General features: G+C 48.3%; 1 protein-coding gene across 3 annotated transcripts in view; it reads left to right on the top strand.

Moving 5' to 3' along the window:
* Positions 1-23,927, top strand: part of RAD54L2 (RAD54 like 2) — a 53,837-nt gene that overhangs the window by 25,614 nt on the left and 4,296 nt on the right. For all 3 annotated transcript variants that reach the window (XM_085235565.1, XM_085235564.1, XM_085235566.1), the window contains 19 exons: positions 7,392-7,590; positions 9,416-9,555; positions 10,823-10,954; positions 11,671-11,903; positions 12,475-12,657; positions 12,918-13,051; positions 14,306-14,502; positions 15,232-15,574; positions 16,434-16,611; positions 17,200-17,451; positions 18,054-18,172; positions 18,485-18,597; positions 19,406-19,505; positions 19,836-20,041; positions 21,259-21,434; positions 22,099-22,295; positions 22,407-22,603; positions 23,088-23,177; positions 23,734-23,826. In XM_085235565.1, the coding sequence (XP_085091691.1) occupies positions 7,392-7,590; positions 9,416-9,555; positions 10,823-10,954; positions 11,671-11,903; positions 12,475-12,657; positions 12,918-13,051; positions 14,306-14,502; positions 15,232-15,574; positions 16,434-16,611; positions 17,200-17,451; positions 18,054-18,172; positions 18,485-18,597; positions 19,406-19,505; positions 19,836-20,041; positions 21,259-21,434; positions 22,099-22,295; positions 22,407-22,603; positions 23,088-23,177; positions 23,734-23,826 (3,282 nt within the window). The remainder of the gene's footprint in view (positions 1-7,391; positions 7,591-9,415; positions 9,556-10,822; positions 10,955-11,670; positions 11,904-12,474; positions 12,658-12,917; positions 13,052-14,305; positions 14,503-15,231; positions 15,575-16,433; positions 16,612-17,199; positions 17,452-18,053; positions 18,173-18,484; positions 18,598-19,405; positions 19,506-19,835; positions 20,042-21,258; positions 21,435-22,098; positions 22,296-22,406; positions 22,604-23,087; positions 23,178-23,733; positions 23,827-23,927) is intronic.

Here is a 23,927-nt window from a genome sequence, read left to right as displayed (position 1 = left end):
TGCTGTTGGATCACAGCACTGCAAAAGTAGTACTTAGCGAGCGAGGAGGCAGTTGTTGATCATCAGTACTGTTTTATATCAGCATAGTCTCCCCTACCCCCTCAGATCTGTGCATGCTTTCCCCAGCATCTCACCCCCATGAAGTGCCTGGTGCCTCGCTGGGCAGAGCTGGGCTGCCCACCCCTATCGCCTCCTTGGTGCCAGTGGGCTTAAGGGCTGCGTGGCTCCTTTTTCCTCCCTCCACCCATTGGAACACGCTGGTGAGACCCTCACACCAGTGCACACTTTGAGGATAGCTGCCCCTTGGGTTGGTTGCTGTGTGTCGAAAGAAAAAACTTTAGATTGGAAGAACTTTCTAAATGTGTAATGTAATGTGTTATTGTGAGGTCAGGTCCTTGCAGAAGCCACCTATCCCGGGGAGATACTGGTCCCAGCCCCGTTTGTTGTACAAGTTTGGGACACTGTGGTCTTCAAGAGGAGTTTTGATATAAATAAACCATGCAGTGTTTGTTGTCCATTAGTGGAGAGGTGTGGATTCTAGCAAAGAATGCATCTTTTCCTGCTTTCTCATCTCTCTGGTGGTGGTGGCAGGACAGGGAGGCCAGTTCTGGGAGAATGTCAGGTGAGAAGAGAAAGGAATTATGCTGCAAAGTAAGTTTGGATAAATGAATCTGGGTGAGACAAGTGGCTTATGTAACTCAGTCTGGATAATAGGTATATAAAGAGAAGAAGGGGGTGGGAGGGGAAGATGCTTTTGGAAGTGAGACTGTAGGTCATATGAACAGGGGGAGAACAGAAGGTTAGAGGCCCTTCAAATTTTTGGGGGAGTGGAGAGAGATTTTGACATAAGAGAGCAGTAGTGCAGATGAGCTGAGCCTTGGTTGTGCAGCATTGTGCTTGTCAAGTCAGAATGCCTGTGGTGAGGTGTGTCACAGCGTGCTGCCAATGGGAAAGTGTCTCTGTTTGAGGGAGCACTGTAACTGATGGGGAACAGCTGTGCATGGGCTGGTGGCTCTTGCTTAAGAAGAGCCCTATCCCCTCCACACAGACCCACATCCTCCTTTCTGACCAGCGGGGTAGCTGTAACGTGAGCAGCCCCAGGGCAAGACTGGTGCTTGCTGTCTTCAGTCTGCGGTGAGCTTTGGCGTGCTTTGGATAGGGGTGTCCTTGTGATGCTGTGTGAGTGCCCCGAACAACTTGGCAGCTCCTGGTCAGACCGCTGTAGCAGCACACAAAGCAGTGCTGGCATTCAGAAAGGACGAGCCAGAAACAGCTCGTTCTTTCAGCGATGCTGTTTCATCCTGCTCTTATTAGCTTTCTCCAGCGCTCGGTCACTGCTCTGGCTGCGCTGGGTGGGAGAGGTGCCAGAGGAATGCGGTGGCACACAGACTCAAACTCAACAATTTGCATTTTTCTCCCAAGCGATGCCTCCCTCATTAAACAAAGCCCGTAAAAATTCCTCCAAAACTACTTTAGAAAGCGGAGCAGAAAAGGGCAACGCAGCTGAAGTTCTCTTATAGTTCGAAAAAAGAAAAACAACCAAAAAAACCCACAACTTCTGCTTTTAAAGCATGAAAACGCATTTCAGGAGAGGAAGAGAAGCACGCAGGTACCAAGGGATGATGCTTTGTGCTGGGATTATTTCGCACGCAGCTCCTTTGAGTTAGGAGCAACAGATGCCTCTCACCACCTCGCTTTGACCAGGTGCCGAACGAGGGCTCAGGGAAGAGATGGAAGTTCAGTGGGTGAGCTGGTGCTCACTGTTTGCTGGTTTGGTGGCCTTGGCAGCGTGTGGCAGCAGTAATCCCCTCTGCATTGTTTCCCCTTGCACCCTGGCATAAAGCTAACTCCACAACTGCCAGCTACCTAGTGTAAACTAATGCTTATGTAATCATTGCATAATGCAGAGTGCCTGCTCCCTCGCTTGTCCTCTTTTCTTAGTCCCTGAAATTTGTGCCTAAGAAGAGGAATGGCAGCAGCCAGCCGGACCCACTGTGCTGGGAACACGCAAGCCCCCGTCTGCATCTATTTTCTGAATCTGCGTGTGTGCTGGGGGTGGAAATCAGCTTTTCTACCTAAATGAGTGTTTACCCACCTTAAAAGGGAAAAAACAAAACAAAACACAACCACTGTTCTTTTTCAAAGTTTGGAACTGTTATGAAAACAAGCGAGGTCTGAGGGTGAAATCCGTTTCCTCGTGATTTGGATGCCTTTGGTCATTTTTTCTGAATGTGGCTGGCAAAGCTCTATCCTGGGTTACTAGTTAACTGGGCTAACCAGGGCGGGGAGGGCCAGCCCCTCCTACACGCAGCTTGCTGAACACTTTCCAGCTCTGGAGACGCTTCCCGCTGTGGCTCGGTAGGTTTATGTAACTCATCCCCTGCGTGAAGGACAAATGCAGCCCATCCCTGGAGCACTGCTGGGTGCTGGGTGCATTTCCTGGCTTTGTTTCCCTCTCTGAGAGAGGGAGGGAGGGCTCGAGAGCAGGGGGCATTGGTAGGTAGGAGGATTTCTCCTGGGCCGTGCGTGGAGGAGAGATGTGGGGCAGTGCCCTGTGCTCCTCCAGCGCTATGGAAACGTCTCCTGGAGCTCTGCATCTCTGCTGGGGCTGCTACCTGTGCCCTGCTGGCGTTGTGTAAGTGCTCCTGGGGCTTTATGTAACCCGGCCACGGCTGGTACGCGGGCCTGGTTCTGCTTGCATAATCCCCGGGTTAGAAGATATATTGTCTGTCACCAGAGTTGGCTGCCGAAGGTTCCAGCCTGCCTCGCAGCGCTCTCAGCTGCTTGCTCTCCCTCTGGCTTTCGGGTTGCTTCTTCCTTTCTCCTGCCCTTCACTTCAGCTGCCTGTGGATTCCTTCAGGCTGGGAAAGTTTTATTGTGCAGCATAACCTCGTGGTAATCGATACACCAAAGGGCCATTGATAAAAGAAACAGAAGGGCAGCGCTGCCTTATCTGTTAAACTTGTCCATTGGTTGCAGCTCACTTCCTTCCAAGAGGAGCCTGGAGGTGGGTTTGGCTGCTGTATGCTCTCCTGGTCAAGCTCCTACCATGTTTCCTCTGCCAGGATTTACCCAGAGCCCTTCCCACAAGCCCAGGGCAGCCCCTGACCTGCAGGCTGTATGTTTCATGGAGTCCTGAATCTGCAGCACCATCACTTTACAGACACATTTTGTTTACAGAAATGGAAAATGTACTACTCAGACTTGTAGCAGCACCGATTGCCATGCCAGCATGCCAGCCCATGTCTGGTTAGAGACACACTTGTGACAGTGCTGGGGTGGTTAGCCCTAACTCAGTCAGCAATGGGAATTGAAGATGCTGGAGCCGATGGGGATAACCCAGAGAGCACTTTCCAGCTCCAGGGTTGGGCAGAATGCTGTGCTCGAATTTTACAGTATTGTGTGGCTGTGACTTAGCAGAACAGCAACCACTGGCAGCCAGGGTGGAGTGGTGAGACCCAGCCTGCATCTCCTCGTATCCTCAGCCTTGGGAAGGCAAGGGGAGCCCTGGTGTCACCCAGCACAGACATACCCCATATTGGTGCTGGATGCTGGCCCTGCACTGCAGGAGAGGAGGGAGGGGTCAGTGGGTGCTGCACGGGGGGCTGGGGTAGGTGTGCCGGCTTATATAATGCCAGCACTTACATAATTAGCGCTTTGTTAAGCGGTTGTGGCTGGGAGGGGCACCCTGCCGCCGCTGAAGACTGAGAGCAATTATTTTCCAAGCAGAACAAAATCTTGTTGCTAATTAGCTGCCCTGATAGCAGCTGGGGGGGGTGGTTGAGCCCCAGGCCCCTGAGAGCCACTTCCCTGCTGCAGGGTGGGCTTCCTGGTGTGTGCCAAGCCCTCGGAGGGCTCGTGGTTCTGTGTGGGTCTTGTGAGTTTTCTGGTAGGGCTTCAGGAAGCGGGCCCAGGTTTCCCCTACACCTTCCTTTAGAGGGCTTTCGTCGTTGTTCTGCCTCCAGCTGGGTATACTGGGGTGTTCTGTAGCACTGCCTCCATATGAGGTGTGCTTTGGGAACACCTCCTTGCATGGCATCCTCGCAACAGCTGCACCAGTAACACGCACAGAAAATATTCTGCAAATACTTCATTTATCTTCTGCTTCAGCTGAATACGGGACAAGTCAGCACAGTCCTCTGCCAACCTCTAAGACAACTGCTGGACTGCAGCTGAACCCCATTGCCTCCACACCCCCTGTGCCCAGCACAGGGAGGGCAGCAGACTGACCCAGAGTATCTTGCAGTGTGTCAGTGCCAGTGCTCTGCAGAGCCGCTGCTCTAGCCTTTGGCTCTGTTGTAGTTCAGTGTGTCAGTGACTGCAGCTGGAGCTGTACAATTGGGCTTCCTTGTGCCGTCGCTCGTTGCTCCTCCCACTCTTGCTCTGACAGCTCAGTGCTGGCTGTAGTAGTACGAGCCAGTACTAGCTGGTCTCTGATTGCCCACAGACTGCAGAAAACAGGATAACTGCTCTTTGCTCTTTGTGCAGGACAGGAGAGAGAGCAGAAACGGGCGGCTCTCTGCTCTGCACACAGCTGCTATCCTCGCTGTGCGTGCATGTCTCGGTCCTTAGGGCAGGAATAATGCCCACACTCAGCAAAACGTTACTAGTTGGTACCCTGAGTATCCCTAGTGAAATGACTTTAAAAATAAGCAAGGGGTTGTTTTCAGCAATATGCTGTCCCTGGAGCTGTGCTGGCAGAGGACTGCTCTCCCAGGAGGGCTGAGCCTAGCCGGCTCTGTTAATATCAGTGTGGCACAAAGGAGCAACCAGCTCCCTGTGTGGTGAGAGCTGAGGCGGTCCTGCACCTTCCTGTGCAGCAGCCTCAAGTGGGGACTCTTAGGTCTGATCTTCAATGGCATTTCCTGTGAGTTTTTGACTGTTTGCAGACCCACTGAGATTTATTTGTGGGTGCGTAGATGCTTGGCCTCACTGAAGCTCCGGCTCTATTTCTCAGTGCCAGGGGAAGACTTATGTCAGTTACAGCAATCTCATGCTCCCCCAAAAAACAAGGCTCTCAATGCTTCAGGAACCTTGCATAACAGTGTTTAGTGCCCTGCGAAACCTGAGGTGCTGGAGAATATTTTGCGGGCTGCATGCCATGCTGTTTTGTGAGAATAAACATTGCGATTATTATGCAAGAAAGAGTTGGCGAGCTGAGTTCTTCAGGCTTAGGTGCAATAGGAAATGCCCTGCGGTGGGACAAATCTCTTACTGTTATGTATCATGAGTCATGGTGTTCAGGGGCAGCTCTGACAGTCATCCCACCCAGGGAACAGATGCACGGAGCTGTCACGACTGTGTTCCTTACAGACTTCTCAGTGGTGCTAGCGGAGGAGCCAGACGTGTGCCCTGCTTTGTGTACAGCTGGGGGTGGTGGGTGCTGCTGCTCAGTGAGCCAGGAAAGTCAGCAGCCCCAACCTGCAGCATGAACCAGAGCTGTGACCAGGTCTGTGGATTGTGGCGGTGCAGTCCTGGCTACGTGCAGGTGTCTGTCCAAGGAGCAGGGCACAGCTGGGCTGCTGCAGAGCTGCAAGAACCCCCAAGGTTCAGAGCTGGATGCATTGCTGCAGTGATGTCATTACCGCTGCCCTTGGGAACCCCCAGCGTGGAACAGCTTCTCAATACAGACCAGCAACAGAACAACCTCTGCTTGCAGCTGCAGCCTGTCAGGTAGGAGCTATGGCATGGCTGGAGGAGGAAGCAGAGCTCTTCCTTTGTCCAACTGGTGGGACTTTGTGCTCCTCCTGCCTCACCAAGGTCCCTTGGGCAGGGTGAGATGGCAGCATTGTAACCATGGCAGTGTTTGTCCCCAGATAGTCACTGCTTTAATGACTCATCCCCGAGAATGCGGTCATGTGCGCAGCCTCCCTGTTTCCCTTTGCCCTATTTCATCCGATCCTTTGATCTAGTTATGTAACCTTGGGTCCGGGTCCAGAGGGCCAGGAGGAAGGAAGATTTGCTGAGGAGTTGCAGGTAATGTGACCAAAGTGTCTTCAGCTAGGACAGCAGAGCCAGTGTCTGGGCAGTTTGGGAAGCTGATTTGCTTCCAGCACAGGACTCCCAGACCTTGCCTGCAGCAGAGTTACTGCGATGGTAGCAGCGAACCCCTTTGCCTTTAGTGCTCACGTGTGACATTTCTTCCATTCATCGCATAAGCTGTGGCTGCCTGTTTATCTAGCACACATAGAATTTGCTGGCACTGCCATTCCCAGAGATGCTGAGCTGCTCATGCTAGTTTTGGCCTGTTGTGGCTGTTGCTGGCACTGGGCAGGGACGCTGGGATGTCTGGAGTGAAGCTACAGAGTTGGCCCGAGGCACATCAGGTCCTTGTCACCTCAATTTTAAGAGGCAATACAGATGGTAAGATTAATTTAAATAGATGTGTTATACTGGAAGCCATAGAGGTGCCTATAGTGCTGTACCGAGACATCCTTGGCTCCAGCTGTCGGCTCTGTGAGAAGGGGTGCTCTCTGTCTCCAGGTACCAAGGCATCACAAAATGATGCTTGGTGGTTCAGTGTTACTTCTTCTGCATTTTTCTCTGCTGATGTCTTTTTCTCCTCTTTCCTTCAGAGTTCTGTCCAGGCGTCGTTGCGGTGCAGTCATTAGCTCGTACACATGCTGTGAGCAAGAAAACTGATAGAGAGATGAGGTTTGGGGTATCTCCCTGACACAAGGGGACAAGATGCTTCAAAGAAGCTACTACAAGGCTTGTCAAAAAACAGTTTACTTCAAGGGAAGCTTTCAAAAAGAAAACACTTCCATTCTGTGCTCTGCAGACTTTGTCACTGGCAGCCTTTTGAAGAGCCAAATGACATGGAACACAATGTCATTTTGCATCGCACTTTAAGACTGAAGTCAGGCACCAATGCAAGCCTGAAAATAGGAGAAGGCAGTCTATAGTCTATAACACAGAAAGAACGTTGTCACTCTGTGGTTTCTCAAAAGAGCTTGCCAGAAGGTAGCATTTAAATCATGAGAGTGGAGTCTAGTGATAAAAGTATGGGTCTTCCTGGTGATAAAAGTATGGGTCTTCCTGGTGGCCATGACCCAGTGTTTGAAGCAGATAGCGGTGTGTTCTCTTAGTTTGGAAGGTAGTTACACAGATGTCGTGTGAGTGGAAGAGCTCTGCATGGACTGAAGTAATCTTACCCTATTTTTTGTAAGGACACTTTAGGGCTGTGCTGAGTTAGGATAGTCATGGCTTTTACTGGAAACAGACCCTACAGTATATGATTTCTTAACACTCCGAGTGGCACTGTTAGGAAGGACTCCAAATTTGACACGAGTGGATTCCCATACAGCTGAAATCCTGATGGGTGCTCTTGTAAAAACCAAGTGATGGCTTGGCACAGCTGTTCTCATGTCTTTACCACCTTGTCTCTGCAGACCAACCCCAGGAAGCTGTGTTCAGCAGTGACCATGTTGAGCACGCAGAGGATGGAGAATGGCAGCGCTCTACTTCAACTACCTCATCGCAGAGTGAGCGGGCAGAGCGACTCTTGCAGAACCAGCACAAGAGCCTGGCCTCTGGGGACACCAAAAAGAAGAGGGCTCAGAAACCGTCTCACATGCGGAGAAACATAAGGTGAGCATCAGCAGGACGTGAGGTAGAGTCCTATATGTTACCATATCATATTATAGAAAGGCCTGGGTCGAAAAGGAGCACAATGCTCATCCAGTTCCAACCCCCTGCTGTGTGCAGGTCGCCAACCAGCAGCCCAGGCTGCCCAGAGCCACATCCAGCCTGGCCTTGAATGCCTGCAGGGATGGGGCATCCACAGCCTCCTTGGGCAACCTGTTCCAGTGCCTCACCACCCTCTGGCTGAAAAACTCCAACCTAAACCTCCCCTGTCTCAGTTTAACACCATTCCCCCTTGTCCTATCATCCTCCACCCTCACAAACAGCTGTATCCCCTCCTGTTTCTGTGCTCCCTTCAAGTACTGGAAGGCCACAATGAGGTCTCCCCAGAGCCTTCTCTTCTCCAAGCTAAACGAGCCCAGTTCCCTCAATCTTTCTTCAAAGAAGAGGTACTCCAGCCCTCTGATCATCTTAGTGCCCTCCTCTGGACTCCTTTGGGTAAAGAGGGAGTCTGCGGACTTTTCTTTCTAAGCTACATTTTTCCACTGTTGGCAAAGCAGATGGCTTTTTTTTCCCCAAAGCCTTTGGATTTCAACAGTGGCAGTAGCGTGTTCTCAGTCTGGAGCGCTGCATATGGGTGCAGATTCATTTGGTATTTCAGAAGAGTGAATATCTAGTTATGGAGTGGATTGCAAAAATCAGCTGTTGGCTGCTGTTTATTTTGACACTTAATTAAAAATAGCACCATCATTAAGTAAATATCCAGTTTCAGATGTGTACATGTGGTTTTTTGCTGATGAGGATTGTGTTGTAAACAGCCTAAAATACAGTCCTTCCTCTGTCCTGGAACATTCTCACTGTGACAGGTGACTGAAATGCTGGAAATCCATTTCACCCAAATTTTACGAAGTAGTAACTGATTGCATAAGTTCCCACATACATTCTGGGGCAGGCTGTGAGGTGGTAATTCACCACTAAATTTTGTTCAGAGGAGTCATAGTGGAGCAGGGATTCCTGTGGCAACAAGTGGCTCTTCTGCCTGTATGGTGCTGGTGGCTTGGGTGTGTGTTTCAGCTGGTGCAGGTGGAGTTCCTTGAAGCTGAAGGAGTGAGCACTGAGTAGGCTTTGAAGCCTGAGATGGGCATGGGGTGGAGGACTGTCCCTGCAGTGCAGGGCTGGCTGCCTGCAGGGAGCTGGATTTTGCCACTGCTTAGACTTTACTTCTTCTCTGGCAAAAGAGCCTTCATTTCCAGGGCTGCAAATCAGAAACTGAGAGCGGAACTGAAAAGAGGAAAACAACTTTCAGAAGTATGGCAATTACCTGGAAAAATAAGTGGCTTTGAGAGCAGCCTTTGGAACAATGGTGTTAAAGCCCTGGGAGGTCCTGCTTCCTGAAAACACTGAAGCAGATGAAAATCATGATGACTTTTTGTGGGGAACTGATGCCTTTTTTCCTCATACATCTTTGCACAACTTTGTGCCGTATCTATTTGTAAACTGGATGGCAATAAATAATGTTCTTTCAAATATTGCTGGTCTCTGGTAACCTAGCTTAAGTGTATTTTTACCCACTTATGTTTTTTCCTCCTTTTGTTACTTTGCTTCTTTCAAACTCTTATCCTTGAGTAATAGTATCATTGCCTGCAACTGGGAAGCAGTCTTGAAAGAGCTGTAGCACTATCTGTAACTTTTGGCTGTGATGTTTGTAGTCACTGTAGCTGACACGCTACTTGCAGCTTGTGGGTCTGTTAAGCCAGCTGGACAGCTGTTTGGTTTTTTTGGAAGAAACTGAGTGTAACCAGGCTCTTTCTCCATTTGCTTGTGTTTTCAGAAAGCTATTGCGTGAGGACCAACTAGAGGCTGTGACAAAGGCAGCCCAACAGGAAGAGTTGGAGAGAAGGAAGCGTCTAGAGCAGCAACGGAAGGATTACCCAGCCACTATCCCAACTGTATCCCCCGAGTTTCTTCCTGGTAAGCAGTGAGAGATGCCAACTGAAGCAGGAGTTTTAAGGATAGGCATTTCGTTCCACTTCTGAGCTAGTTCTGAAGCAAAATGCTGTGGCTGCATGGTAGAAGGTGGCAGAAAACTTTGCTTGAAGGTATTTTGGCCGGTTAACTGTAGGGTATTGGAACAGGTCTCTCTTGTCTTTCCAACTGCTCTGGAAGCATAAACAAACTGACTTGACAGAAAGGCCACGTCCCTGGTGTAGATCATGTTTGTTTTGTGAGTAGTCTGGTAATGCACAAATCTGGTACTGGGACAGCAGAACAATACACTGGGTGTACGTATGTTCATGTAGCCTTATCCTTTCTTGCATGTTTCAACAAGCAGCAAAATAATAGGCAGTATAAATGGTAAAGTATCCTCTTCTCGCAATGGGAGTGACCCCAGTTACTGGCAGATAACCCTATGTCAGGATGCAGTTCGACGATGTGTCATCTTGCATCATCTTCTAACCTGGATCATTTAAGTGATTTGATAGCACAGCCCCTCAGACTGCTGTGCGAGGGCAGAGGAGTGCAGCTGGGAAGCCTGTCAGGGGACTGGGAGTTCTCGGGTTGGCTTTACCTCTTGGGAAAATGTATCATGTCTCTTAAGTTCAAGAGTTTAAAATGTTTTGCATTAAAAAAGAAAAAGAGGAACGGGAGCTTGAAACACTTTAACTTGTGAGGAATAGGTTGCAGCCCCAGATGAGTATGGTTGCTTACTGAGTCACTGCAGCGGTTCTTATCTGGCCCTGTTGATCTCGCCTCTCTCCCCACATGGGAATACTTAAACATACCAAAAAATGGTTTTGATCGTCAAAAGTTGTTTATGATATGTAGGATATAATTATTACAGTGTCTCTACTAACGGGTAGAGACAGTTATCATGCCTTCTGCAGTTGGTACTTCTCTGCTGGATGAAAAATAGGATTGGAATGAAGAAAAATGAAATCCTTTTATTTCTGAGACAAAAAAAAGGGGAAGGGGGAGACTGTATGGTCAGTGTGCCCTAGCCAGGGCATGCAACAAAGAGCACGCCATGAGCAATGGGTTATTGTTTAGGTATACTGAGAAAGAAGGCGACTGTGACCCAGGAAGCTGAGTCATAGCAGTATTTTAGACAGTGAAAGTCTGTTATGGAAAATTCCAGGACTAAGTTATTGGAGCAAAAATGGAAGGAAATACTGTCTGGTTTCTGAACAGTTTTGTCTCCTTCTCCGTTGTTATGAATTACTTATTGTCATGTTTGTAGAGGACATCATTTTCAGAGCAGCAGAGGCTACCCAGCTCCCCCCTCAGGTTCTTGCTGAGGAAGTGATCTGCCTAGACAGTACCAGCAGTGGCAGTGAAGATGATACTAAAGGAAAAAATAGCATTAAAGATGGTAAGTGACCAGCAGTCTCACCCTTGTCTTCTCACAGCAGTGCCATTTATTCAGCCACAAACCACCCGTGTTTCTCTAGTCAGATGTTCCAGTAGGGAATTACTTTGGATTTTTGTAGGTCTGTTCGTTTCCAAATATATGGCCAATTTTTGCCTTTGAGTCCTAAATTGACATTTCTAGCCTGGCCCATCAGACACTGTTGCAAGCTTGTATTTATTTCTGCTTTATAAATACTCTTCATTTTGCTCAGTGCTCTGCTGAAGAATGCTTACATGAGACGTGGCATCATCTGCATCTGAGTACTCAGATCTACAGCTGAAAGCAGTTATGTCTCTTGTCCCAGATGGATCTAGACTGATTGCTTTATACCACCCCAGTACTTCTGCCTGATCTCTTTGGCAGTCTTTAGACGGCGTATCAACAGATAACAGTGCCTGTCTGGATTTGGGAAGGAGAATATAAAACACATACAGGAACTACCTCATATTCTGCATGGCCCAGCAATGGGAAACTCAGGGAAACCCCAGTTTTTATATGCTAGCCTGAGAGGCCTCCCGAAGGCCTGTGTCCTGCCTGCTTGCTCAGAGTAGGTCACTGGGCCGGGGCAGCGTTGCAGAATGTGTTGGCCTTATTTTCCCCTTATGAGTTTTTTCCAAGAGAGATTAACACTGACGTCACGTGAACCTTTGCTTTATTCTCTCCTGTTCTGTTTACAGAAGTGATTGAGCTGAGTTCGGGAGAGGATGATGCCCTCCAAATTGTGGACAGCAGTGACTCTGGCAACGAAGGGGAGGACGACGGCAGCGAAGAGAGCAGCGGCTCTCATGTGAATGATGCCTTAAATCAGTCAGATGCTCTGGGGCAAGTCATTGTCAACATCAACCATCCACCAAATGAGGAAGACATTTTCCTGGCTCCCCAGCTTGCACACGCAGTGAAACCTCATCAGGTAGGCTCTGTTAGGCTAGGAAGTGCAAGAGATTCAGCCAGACCAGCTCTGCTACTGCAGCCGAATTTCTTTGGTGATGTCTGTGACCAGTCTGGTCGCTGTGGTTGCAGCTGTGGACAGTCAGATGATGAGGAGAAACTGAAAGAAGGCCTGGGCTATTATGACTGTTGTAATTTGTCTGCTGTTTCTGCCCTTTGCTTTTATTTCAAGGGCCTGTGCTCATATTCATAGAATCATAGAAACACCGAGGTTGGAAAAGACCTCCAAGATCATCTAGTCCAACCGTCCACCTACCACCAATAAAATTCAATAAAAACATAAGTAAATTAAAATGTTTTTTCTTTATTCTGGCTGTACTTGTAACAAAATTCCTTCAGCTCTCAAAGGCAAAATATTTTATAAAGATTAGAGTTCATTGGGATGGCAAAGTTGTTTCTTATCTGGGTGTAGTAGTATCTGGAACAGACAGGATTGTTTTCTTTGCCTATTTAGATGACCATTTTTAAAAATGAAGTTGTATTTATAAACAAACTTACCAGTCCCAATTCAGTTTTTCTGCTTTTCTCTCTAGATTGGTGGGATCCGATTCCTGTATGACAACTTGGTCGAGTCCTTGGAGAGATTTAAAACCAGCAGCGGGTTTGGGTGTATTTTAGCACATAGCATGGGCCTGGGCAAGACCATACAGGTCATCTCTTTCTTGGATGTACTTTTTCGGCACACGGAGGCAAAGACTGTTCTTGCCATTGTACCTGTAAGTGGTCCTTGTGAAGAGCTTAATGATCACCTTCCTTGCTCTGCTTCTCTCTTTGTGTAGGGACTGATTAGTTTCCCATCTTACATCATGCTCTGTCATACCCTTGCTGCTCTTTTCCCCATTTTGTTCCCCATGTCCCTGGTTATGCGTGTTCCTGTCTGGGCACAGCAGGGAGATGTTCTGTGCTCTCATTTCTGCTGTTAAAATCCTGAGCAGCTCAGCTGGGTTCTCAATCCTTCCATGGCTAACTTTTTCAGGTGAATACGCTCCAAAACTGGCTAGCAGAATTCAACATGTGGCTCCCAGCACCTGAAAACCTTCCTGCTGATTATAACTCCAAAGAGGTCCAGCCTCGCACCTTCAAAGTCCACATCCTAAATGATGAACACAAGTAGGTGCCTGTAGAAGGATCCTTCCCACTCTACTTTTCTTGTGTAACACTGTTTTGAGGGGAGGATTTTGGTAATTGGGAGAGATTTACAGTATCTTTTGTGGATCGTTTGTATGTTGTACTTTCTTCTCACTCTGCTTACTCATCTTTGTTTTCTTCCTTTCATGCTGAGATCAGAAACTCAGTTGTCAGAGATAAGAGCTAATTCTGCAGAGAGGAACAGAAATGCTATTGTTTGTTTCTGGCTGTACCTTGCTAGCCCTGTCAGAGTCCTGGGACTCGTGAGACATGTACCCCTTGTACCATGCATCTCTTGTATTTTAAATGTTTGGGATTTTGCCCTGAGAATCTTCACACACCTAAGGATTCCTCTACCCTACACTGTGACTTTCTGTGAATTGAGTTGTCTTTGAGAGATTCTGGCAACTGATGCAAAGAATCCTTTTCCAGAAAGGAGCAATAGCACTTACAGCCTGCTGTGGAGTGTATTTTTGGCCTGTGGATCTCTGCTTTTTTCTGAGGCATTTGTCTTGCATGTATCAGGACAGTGTAGTGGTCGTTGGGAACTCTCAGCTGTGTTCATACACTCACATGTTTTCATTGTCACCTCCTGAATGCAGTGTGCTTTGAAGCTGCTGGTACTTCTCCAGCCATGCATTTACTATTGGATGAGCTTCTGTAGGCTCTGGAGAGGTTGGATGAGGACAGTGTCTGTATCTGACCCAATTCTAAGCTGGGTAGCAGGGAAGGGAGAGTGGAAGGACACTGGAATTGGAAGAGACAGAAAGGGGTAAACGTAATAAAGGGTCACAACCATGTGCATTAGCACCTGATTGGCTTTTGTGGAGGCTCTCTTCTCAACAGCTCTTTTAGAAGGATGCTCTCAACTTTGATATGCTTTTGTGCATGACAGGCTTCTGCAGCCCAGCTCCTGGAAGGATTTTTCAATTTCAGCCCGTGACCTGTGGCATGCCAAAAGGCCTTTTTTTGTTTCCTATACACCAGATTGTCTCTTTAACAAAATAAATTAATAAATAAATAAATAGAATAAGTGAATAAAACACCACAACCACCAAAAAAAACCAACACTGCTGCAGCAACTTCTTTATATTCCTCTGTTTGGTTTGATGCTAGAAAGTACTTTGATTAACTTAATTAAGATCAAGTCTTCCTTGGCAGGCTCCAATCCAGTGTTTCAAGCTGAAACTGGAGAGAATGCTTACAGCTTATTTTGTTTGTTGGTTTGTTTTGCAGGACAACAGCTGCACGTGCAAAGGTGGTGAATGACTGGGTGATAGAGGGCGGTGTGCTGCTGATGGGATATGAGATGTACCGCCTCCTTTCACTGAAGAAGTCCTTTGCCACTGGAAGGAAAAAGAAAACAAAGAAGCAAACTGGACCTGTCATTATTGACTTGGATGAGGAAGACCGGCAGCAAGAGCTTCTGAAAGGTGGGAAGTCAGGAGAGAGTGCGTGTTCCTGTTGTCCAGCTGGCTACCAGCTCTGGCAGTACAGGGAAACAACCTACAAATTGCTTATTTCTGGGAGCTAATAGTTTGAATAATAGTCAGCCCTAGCCATTGGCAGTAGTTAGTTTGTTCCTTGTAGGCAGTCAAGTCCGGACACTCTTTTCACAGTGGATGTATTTGTGATCACCTGCTTCCTGCCTGTAATCCAAGGGCTGTTAGGTCTATTCACTACATTTAGCTAGAAGCCATTGCCCTCAGTATCAGAACATGTCTAGAATGGCGGGGTGTTCTCTTCTAGCATCCCTGATCAGGCTTTGCTGGGCAGGATTGCATCTTTGGAGACAGTGCATTGTTCAGCTCTGGGTGAGTCTCTCATTCTGCAAGTAAGAGTGAAAGACTGTACCCTGAGCTTGGAGATGTCTTGTGTGAGCTTTGCCAGTCGTGTAGACCCAAGACACCCAACTTGATGTAATGCAGTCCATCTGAGCAGTAGTCAAGGGACAACCATGTTTGGTCATGATCACATCATGCTAAATGGGAGCTAGTGTTTCTTCCTGAGTCAGCCTTATTCTGTGCCACCCATGAATATCACTTTTTGTGATATTCTTTCAGAGCTACCCCTCCTTTTCCTTTTGTGAAGTTGGCGACTGTGTAAAGGCAGAACTTCATCTTGCTTGTCTTAGACTAACGCTTAATGTTCCTTGTCCTCAGGGATCGAGAAAGCCTTGTCTCGCCCCGGCCCAGATGTGGTTATTTGTGATGAGGGGCACCGCATCAAGAACTGCCATGCCAGTACCTCGCAGGCCCTGAAGAACATCCGCTCCCGGCGGCGGGTGGTGCTGACTGGCTACCCGCTCCAGAACAACCTCATTGAGTACTGGTGCATGGTAGACTTTGTCCGACCTGACTTCCTAGGCTCACGGCAGGAATTCAGCAACATGTTTGAACGCCCCATCCTGAACGGGCAGTGTATTGACAGCACCCCCCAGGATGTGCGTCTCATGAGGTATCGCAGCCATGTCCTGCATAGCCTGCTGGAGGGCTTTGTGCAGCGGTGAGTCCACGGGGAGCTGCTGGTAGTCTGGTCCATGCAACCAGCTCGGTCGCCCCAAGCCAGCCTGCTTGATTGCTGAGCTTATGCAGTTCAACTCATTGTGCTGTCTTCTTGGGCTTGAGTTTTATCCTTGCCAGTCTCTGTGAGGGGACCTTAAGCGTACAGAGAAAACCAGAGACGTTCTTAAGGCAGTAGCTCTGTATTTCTCTCAGAACCTCTGTCAACTGCAGGGTGGTTTTTATGGCTCTGTTTTGCCTTGGGGATGGAAGTAAAGTTAGTTTGTGTTGGTACTGAACACACATGTAATGGAGAATAGCATATCTAACTGTACAGATTGACCTCAAGCTTATTTTGATGTCTTAATAGTTAATTTGGATGTGCAGTCTTTGATATCCTTTATGTAAGGATAAGGATCTGAAAGTGTTTCGTGAACAATCAGTTACAAAAAAAGCGACGGTGCCTCTGCCAACCTGGAGACAAATTGGCTTTGTTTCTTGGTCAAGGGTTCTGAGGTGCTGGATCAGTGATTTGGATGGAGTGTCTTAGTCATTGGCAGAGCTAAAAAGAAACCTTAGATCTTAATTCTGTTTTTCAACTGCCAAGAAAAAAAACCAAGACTTCCATCACTCTCCTAACACTGTGACCTGTGCTGGAAGATTGTAGCAATTGAGATCTCTATAATTGTGCTTGCTGTTAGTGTTTGGCTGCAGGGAAAGCGTCTCATGAGTGTCACGCATTAGAGAAGCATGCAGCCAGGTGGGCAGGAAGTCAAGATCATACCCTGCAGGCAGCCACAGAGATAGCAGTTTGGGAAATTCCCTTCCCTCTATTTATCTCTCTTTCTTTATTGTCTCCACAGGCGGGGGCACAATGTGCTGAAGGTTCAGCTCCCCTCTAAGGAAGAACATGTCATTTTGGTCCGTCTGTCAAAGATCCAGCGAGCCCTTTATACTGAATTCATGAACAGGTTCCGAGATGCAGGCAACAGCGGCTGGCTGGGACTGAACCCACTCAAAGCTTTCTGTGTCTGCTGTAAGGTAGGTTTTGAGAGGAGTTGCAAAAAATATATGTATATATGCAAGGGAAAGGCAAGAATATGGATCGAAACAGGAGACAGAAGTGTGGTTGGCCAGGTCCATCCTCTCCCCCCACTGTTCTCTGCGGTGATCCAGCAAAATTGTTATCCTCCCTTACAGACCTGGCATGCAGGGTTGCTAAACATTGTGTTCAAATTTGGGGAAGAAACCTGCAGCTGTCAGCTGAACCAGTGCTGGACTGATATCATGACTGGTTACCTGCCTCAGTGCAAACAGCTTCCTCTGTGTTTGTGCTGTGTGAGAGTCAGAGTGGCATTCTGTTTTGTTCTGAGGGAAAGAATTGGCAGCTTTACAGTCAGGAGAGCCTTGGCTAAGACAGCTTGTACCTTGTGTTGTGGCAGAATCGTGTTTTCTATTTTTTGCTCCCTTAATGCAGTCAGACTGGCTTTCTCTTCAGTGCCTTGCAGTTCTGCGAGGGGATGGTGATGAGATTATCAAAGTATTAATTCTATCCTTTGATAGAGGGCTTTCAGTTCCTAAACATTGAGAGGTAGCAGGCCTAACCATTGTCTTTTCTTACCTCTTCAGATCTGGAACCATCCTGATGTCTTGTATGAAGCTCTGCAAAAGGAGAATTTAGCAAATGAGCAGGACTTGGATGTGGATGACCTTGGCACAGCAAGCACTAATTCCCGCTGCCAGCCTCAAGGAGTTAAAGTCAAAACAGAGGGTAATGCTTTGGCATCGCCAGTTGGAGAAGCCACCAACAGCAAGTTCCTCCAGAGCGTTGGCTTCAACCCCTTTCAGGAGAGAGCAAATCAGGTTGTTACTTACGAGTGGGTGAGTACCACTGCTGGATGATTCTATATTTGGCAAGTTGCAGTACACGTAGACCAGACACTTACTCTTAAAGGCTGTGCCTGTTTTCATTAGGATAGTTTTTCTTAAGCAGAGCAAAGAAAAGACTCTCCTGTTTGAGAGCTAGGCATTTATCATCCATTTTCTCTGCCACAGAGCGTCTTGATCAGCATGTGTGCATGGCTCTGAGTGGGAATTTTGTGACACTTGTGTGACTAGAGCGCAGGCAATATACTTATTATTTTTATCTGACCAAAAAGGCTACGGACTTTGTTATTCTGAAGAGATGTCAGGCTGAAATTTAGTCTAGGTAAGACGGTGGTAAATCTGGCAGGATGCAGAGGAGAGATTTAGTGATAGTGCAGAATCATGAGAGGTTAGGAAGATGCTCCTTCATCCATCCTCCATTTGGAGCTTTTGGAATGGGAGGCAGCAGCAGTGGTTGGAAAAAGCATTGTCACCTGGACTGACTGAATGAATATATTCTCTCTGGAATTGTTTGTTTAGTTAAATAATCTGTACTCAAAGTGAGATAAACAGAGCATCAACAACTCCACCTGTAATAGTCTCTCATTTCTTGATAGGCCAAAGACATCTTGTGTGATTACCAGACGGGAGTCTTGGAAAACTCACCCAAAATGGTGTTACTGTTCCACCTAGTTGAGGAGAGCGTGAAGCTTGGAGACAAGATCTTGGTCTTCAGGTAAGCAAAGTATCAGTGGCTGATCCTACAATCACAATGCTCAAGTTGTTGAGCGCCTTCTGGTGCCAGCGGGTTGTTACATGGAGTGAATGGTGTGGCAGTTTCCCTTTTCTCCTTTGTTGTATTAGATCCTTTTATTTTTTTTTTTCCCTCACATATTTTATACTTCTGCCAATATATAGTTTACAAGCAAGAGGTGGGCTGCAGCAGGCAGGGTTTGACACCATCAATGCTGGGTTCGTTGGGGAAGAGCTCTGATGTACCACTTCTGCTGCTGAGGTTCTCTCCTGAATGGAGATCTTGGTTTTTCAGCCAGAGCCTGTCCACTTTGTCTGTCATTGAAGAGTTTTTGGCAAAGAGACCAATGCCGAGTCCTCCAGGTTCAGATGGAATTCACAACTGGGTCCGAAACATCAGCTATTACAGTAGGTGCAACCAAACCTCCTCTCCTGTGGTGTAATACTGTTTGATCTTTTGTGATGGACTAATTCCTGAGTGTCTTCCACTGTAGTATTGCCTGACTCTGTAAATGCTCTTCTGAAGCAATCTTCTGATTAAGTCTTTTTCAGACCATTCTTGGGAAGTTGCTTGGGAAGACAGTGTCTCAGTTCAATCCTCGGAGCTGGGAATTCCTCTTCCCTCTTTCTCAGCTTTAAATCATGTCCTGGCATGGGTTGTTGCTTTGTGTGGCTACTTCACAGGCCAGGGCTAGGAGGAATGGTGGATATGATGTTCCTGATTTTTGCAGAGCTGCTAGAAGCAAGCTGCTGCACAGGAGCAGGGACTTGACAACCCCTCTGCACTCCTTCAGACCACTGTTCTCTGTGCTTTGATCCAGTCAGTGAGGTTTTGTCAAAGCCTTTCACAATTTCCTTTCTCTTGGTTCCTTGAGCTTTCAGTCCACATGAGGTTTTTCCTGCTTCTCTTGCTTGCCTAACACAAAGCCTTTATGTGCTAGGTGTGTTGTAGCACTCCCAGTCTTGGCTTTGCCAACTTGAGTAATGTTTTGGTTGATCTTTCAATTGAACGAAGCCCAGCCTGGCTGGCTGCATTGCACCTGCCTGGCTGGGCAAATCAGAGGTACAGCGTGGTCCAGTTGAGGTCCAGGAGTGCATGAATGCGTAGAATTGAGTAGAAACCAGAGCCAAAGCTGAGTGGTTAGAAAGCAAGTTTGTTCCACTGGGTTTCTCCCCAAAACACTGCTTTTAAATGCATCTTTAATTTCCTTCTCAGGATTGGATGGCAGCACCTCTGCCTCAGAAAGGGAACGACTGATTAACCAGTTCAACGATCCCAGTAATGCTTCTGTTTGGCTCTTCCTTTTGTCCACACGGTAAGCTGGCTGGGGAAGGACATGGTGGAGGACTTGCATTGCTCCTCTGTATGCATGTGGGTTTTCAGTTCTTAGCTTCCTTTGTAACCTGCTCTCAAGAATTTATGGGACGATAGTACCATCTCCTTCTGAATTCCCTAGAGGTGTAAAATTTTACCCTTAGTCCTCTGCAAACTGTTAGTAACAGTCTTGGAAACCAGAGGGTTGAAGTTGCCTGTAAAACCGTAGGGAAATTTCCATGGATACATCATGGTTGTGGCGGCTGTCCCCGCCTAGAAGCTTTAAATATTGGCCAAGGCAGCAATTGGAAATTTTGCCTTTCATTTGCAGTGCTGGGTGTTTGGGTGTCAACCTCATTGGTGCGAACAGAGTGGTGGTGTTTGATGCTTCTTGGAACCCATGCCATGACGCCCAGGCTGTGTGCAGAGTGTACCGCTACGGGCAGAAGAAGCCGTGCCACATTTACAGATTGGTGTCTGATTACACCCTGGAGAAGAAGATCTATGACCGTCAGATCTCCAAGCAGGGCATGTCAGGTAGGCATGGACGTAACACTGGTTTTGGCTGTTCCTCCTTTTGGCTCCTCCAAGTCTCGTTTCTATGTTTTCATAACTTGTTATTTTAAAGGTTGAAAACCAAACAGCCAAAGAAGTTGGCAGAAGGACGTTATTCTAAGGCAGAGTTTGATGTTTGAGTCAACAGTGATTTGAGACCCTGCAAGAAAATCAAGGCAGAACAGTGGGAGTTGTAGAGCCAGCATTCTGCAGCAGAGTTGTGCTCTGCAGTGCCATTTACATTCCTTGTTACTTTCTTGGTTGTACAAGAGACCAGGAGCTTGAGGGGTGGTGATCCTTCTCCCCACGTTCAGGGGCATTATTTTTCTAAGTAGCTCTGTACTTCCATTTCTCTGGCAGCAAGAGAGCAAAAAAATAGCAAAATAAAAGTACATACTGATATTTTTGACTGATAGAAATTACTCAGAAGCCAAGAATAACAAATGCATTCCCGTTCTAACTTGCCCTCATCCCAAAAGGTCTTTTAGTGCTGGTTTGTGCCAGCTGTCAAGCTGCTCTTGTAGCGTATGCAGCTGAGGGCTGTAGTGACCCAGAGAGAGTTCTGCTGCCTGTGTTCTGCTTTGTCTCAACTATCTGTGCCAGGGGCAGCAGCTCAGTGTTATCAGATCAGTGTGCTGCCTTTCTCTCGAGGCAGAGTTTCCTAATAGCTGGCCTGGCTCCCAGGAGAGTCCTGGGTATGGATGTTTTCTCCATGTACTCTCTTTGCCCCACGTTCAGGAGGAAACGTCCAAGTAAAACTTTCAGGCTCTTGCAAGGGAGGGACCATGGCTGCTTTTCTCAGCTTTCAACTCAAGAGTTCTGTGGATTTCAGCACCCGATTGAGCCTTTTTGGTGACATTTTGTTGGGCCAAGTATTGATATTGCCGCCTTTATGTCCCTAACCTTGTCTGTGTTCAACCTTAGGATGTGGAGGTTGTAAGATGGGACATCATTTATATTTAGCTTCATGTTCCCGCGTGCCTGCATTGCATCGCTGTGTGATTCAGAGGATAAGACATTTGTCAATCTGACTTGGTCAAACAGGCTCTTCTCCCAACATGATGCCTTAACATTTACACAAGGCTTCTGAGGAACATTCAGGTTGCAAAGAGGGGAGCTATGTTAGGACAGGAGTGTAGAAAGGGGAGCAGTGTTCATCTCTTCCCTTCTCAGCTCACACTGTTCCCTCCCTTTTCCAGATCGGGTGGTGGATGACCTGAACCCTGTGCTGAACTTTACCCGACGGGAGGTGGAGAATTTGCTGCACTTCGTGGAAGAGGAATCCGACCTTGCTCAGCTCTCCCTCAATCCAAGCAAGATGAAGGAGTCAGTTCTACAGTTAGCCTGTCTCAAGTATCCTCACCTCATCACCAAGGTATAAGACCAGCCTGCTGCTTTTCTAGTACAGCACTGTGTAGGCAAGAGGGGGTCTGTTGGAGTTTGGCTGTGTGATGGGAAGAATACATCAGCATGCTGGTGGGAATAGATAAAAATTCCTTCAGAGGGGGTCCTAAGAGACCTGCCCTTTGGTGCAATACCTTCTACACATTTTTGAGCCACCTCTGTCCTGGACAGGTTTGGGGGCAGGTGGTAGGGCACCTCTTATTTCAACCAGGAAGGAGGCAGTGGCACGTTCTGACTTGCTGCCAGCTCTCTTTCTGAGGTGATTTTAAAACAATGCAGAGGAAAGCCAGCACTTGGCTCTGCTGGGGAGAGTTCTGCTGGTAGGATGGTGCTGCAGAGTGAACCTGTGGCCAGTTGTTGGGCTCTGGTGCTACGGGACGCCTCAGCAGGCTCTGTACTTGCACTCTTAACTTGGCTTGGCAAACATGATGGCTTAGCTGACTCTCGGTCAATCTTCAGGCTGCGCCTTGGTTGCTTCTGCAGCGTGTCCCCAGATACGCTGTGCTCTGATCAGCTCTGCCTCCGCTCCCCTCGTCCCTCTCACTGGGATGGGGACAGGATGGCTGCCGTGTGGGGTGTGTTGGTTCCCTCTTGCGGTGAGTTGGTGACAAAAGCTCTGTGCTGTGGGGCTGCAGGAGCCTTTTCAGCATGAGTCACTGCTGATTGACCGGAAAGAGCACAAGCTGACCAAGGCAGAGAAGAAAGCAGCCAAGAAGAGCTATGAGGAGGAAAAGCGAGCATCCGTCCCCTACACTCGGCCGTCCTACGCACAGTATTACCCAGCCAGTGACCAGAGCCTGACGAGCATCCCTGCCTTCAGCCAGAGGAACTGGTAAGTGTTTGCATCTTCCCTTCTTCCTGTGTTGTAGATGAGAAATGAAGGCACAGAGGACCTTTAGCCCTGTTGGTGAGGGCACTGCACTTTCTTCTCTCCTCTCACTAGGCGACCAGCCCTCAAAGGCGAGGACAAGCCAGTGGCAAGTGTCCGCCCAGTTCAATCCACTCCCATTCCTATGATGCCTCGGCATGTCCCCTTGGGTGGTGCAGGATCCACCTCAAGTTCCAACCCTGCTGTCAACTTCCCCATCAACTATCTACAGCGAGCCGGTGTCCTTGTGCAGAAGATTGTCACAACCACAGGTGAGTTGCTGCTGCTCACAGGCAGTTGAGTTGTGATGACCACAGTGAGTTGAGGAGCAGGGTGAACTGCTGATGCCCACGTGGGCTGTGGGTAAACATCTGGTTAGAGCATCTGGTGCCATCACTTTGCATTTGAACTGTTCTCCAGTATGTGGAGGACTTTGCATGCAGGTGTCTAAGGGGTGCATGCTTGGTGGGTTACTGGGATTGAACTCCGTCAGAGACCAGTGAATACTTCTTCTAGACAGGAGTCATCAGCTGTCTTTGCTGGGACAGGGGAGATGCTCTGCCAGAGTAGCAGGGCTTTGCTTCCTTGAAGCCTGTGCTGCCTTCTGCACTGCTCAGAAATACACCTGGGGCTTGCTTCTAGCACAACAGAGAGAGGAGTCAATTGCATTGCAAGCAGAGGGGTTTGTTCCCCTCTCCCAGCTGCGGCTGGCACAAGTTTTCACAGGCACTGTCTGTTTTCTTCCTCCACTGCCAGATATTGTGATTCCTGGTACAAACACATCCACTGATGTACAGGCAAGAATCAGTGCTGGTGAGAGCATCCACATCATCCGAGGGACAAAAGGTAAGTCCTTCTGCCTTGGGAAGATTTCTGAGTGGGGACTTGGCCAGTGCTGATTAGCATAGATGTAAAGGCATCAGTCAGGCCTTTGGGAGGAAAGAAACAAGGAGAGGAGATCTGGACTTCACAGTGCTCTGTTGCAGCCTGTGGTGTGCTCTTGTAGCTGACACTTTGGGACGATTGCAGCTATGACTGTGCCTGCCTCTGAGAGGAGCTGTTGGATGTTGTTGCTGAGTCTCGTTCTCACAGCACCACTGCATGTACTGGGGCAGCCAAACACTTTTCCCAGCGTTCCCAGAGCAAACTTAGCACCCTGAGTATGAGGTTCCACATTTCCCGCTGGTAATGGGTGAGCTCCAACCCAGGAACACTGAAGAGGAGAGTATGAGGAACGAGAAGGAGGCCAGAAGCCCCCCACTGATCACCCCTCTTGTTCTGTGGGCCTGGTCTTCTGCAGCACTGCTGTTGCGTTCCTGCCCGGGCAGCTTCTCCGGTCAGTGGTTGGAGTCCTCAGCTGAGACCAGGAGCCGTGAATGAAGCTGTTCTCCCTCTGTTCCAGGGACGTACATCCGGACCAGTGATGGGCGGATTTTTGCTATCCGGACCACTGGGAAGCCGAAGGGCAACGAGGACCGTCGGACAGCTGCCTCAGGTAGGGCTTGTGAGCGCTCTGCAGGGCTTGCTCGTCTGCTTCCATGCCCGAGTGTCTGGAGCGTGCTGTTCCCTGGCATTCAGAGCTCACCCCACAGCCTC

The sequence above is a fragment of the Meleagris gallopavo genome, chromosome 14 (assembly GCF_905368555.1).
Source record: "Meleagris gallopavo chromosome 14, MGAL_WU_HG_1.1, whole genome shotgun sequence".
In the NCBI taxonomy this organism is placed as follows: Eukaryota; Metazoa; Chordata; class Aves; order Galliformes; family Phasianidae; genus Meleagris; species Meleagris gallopavo.
Note: the sequence above shows the minus strand (reverse complement) of the source record. Positions and strands in the feature narration are given on the sequence as shown.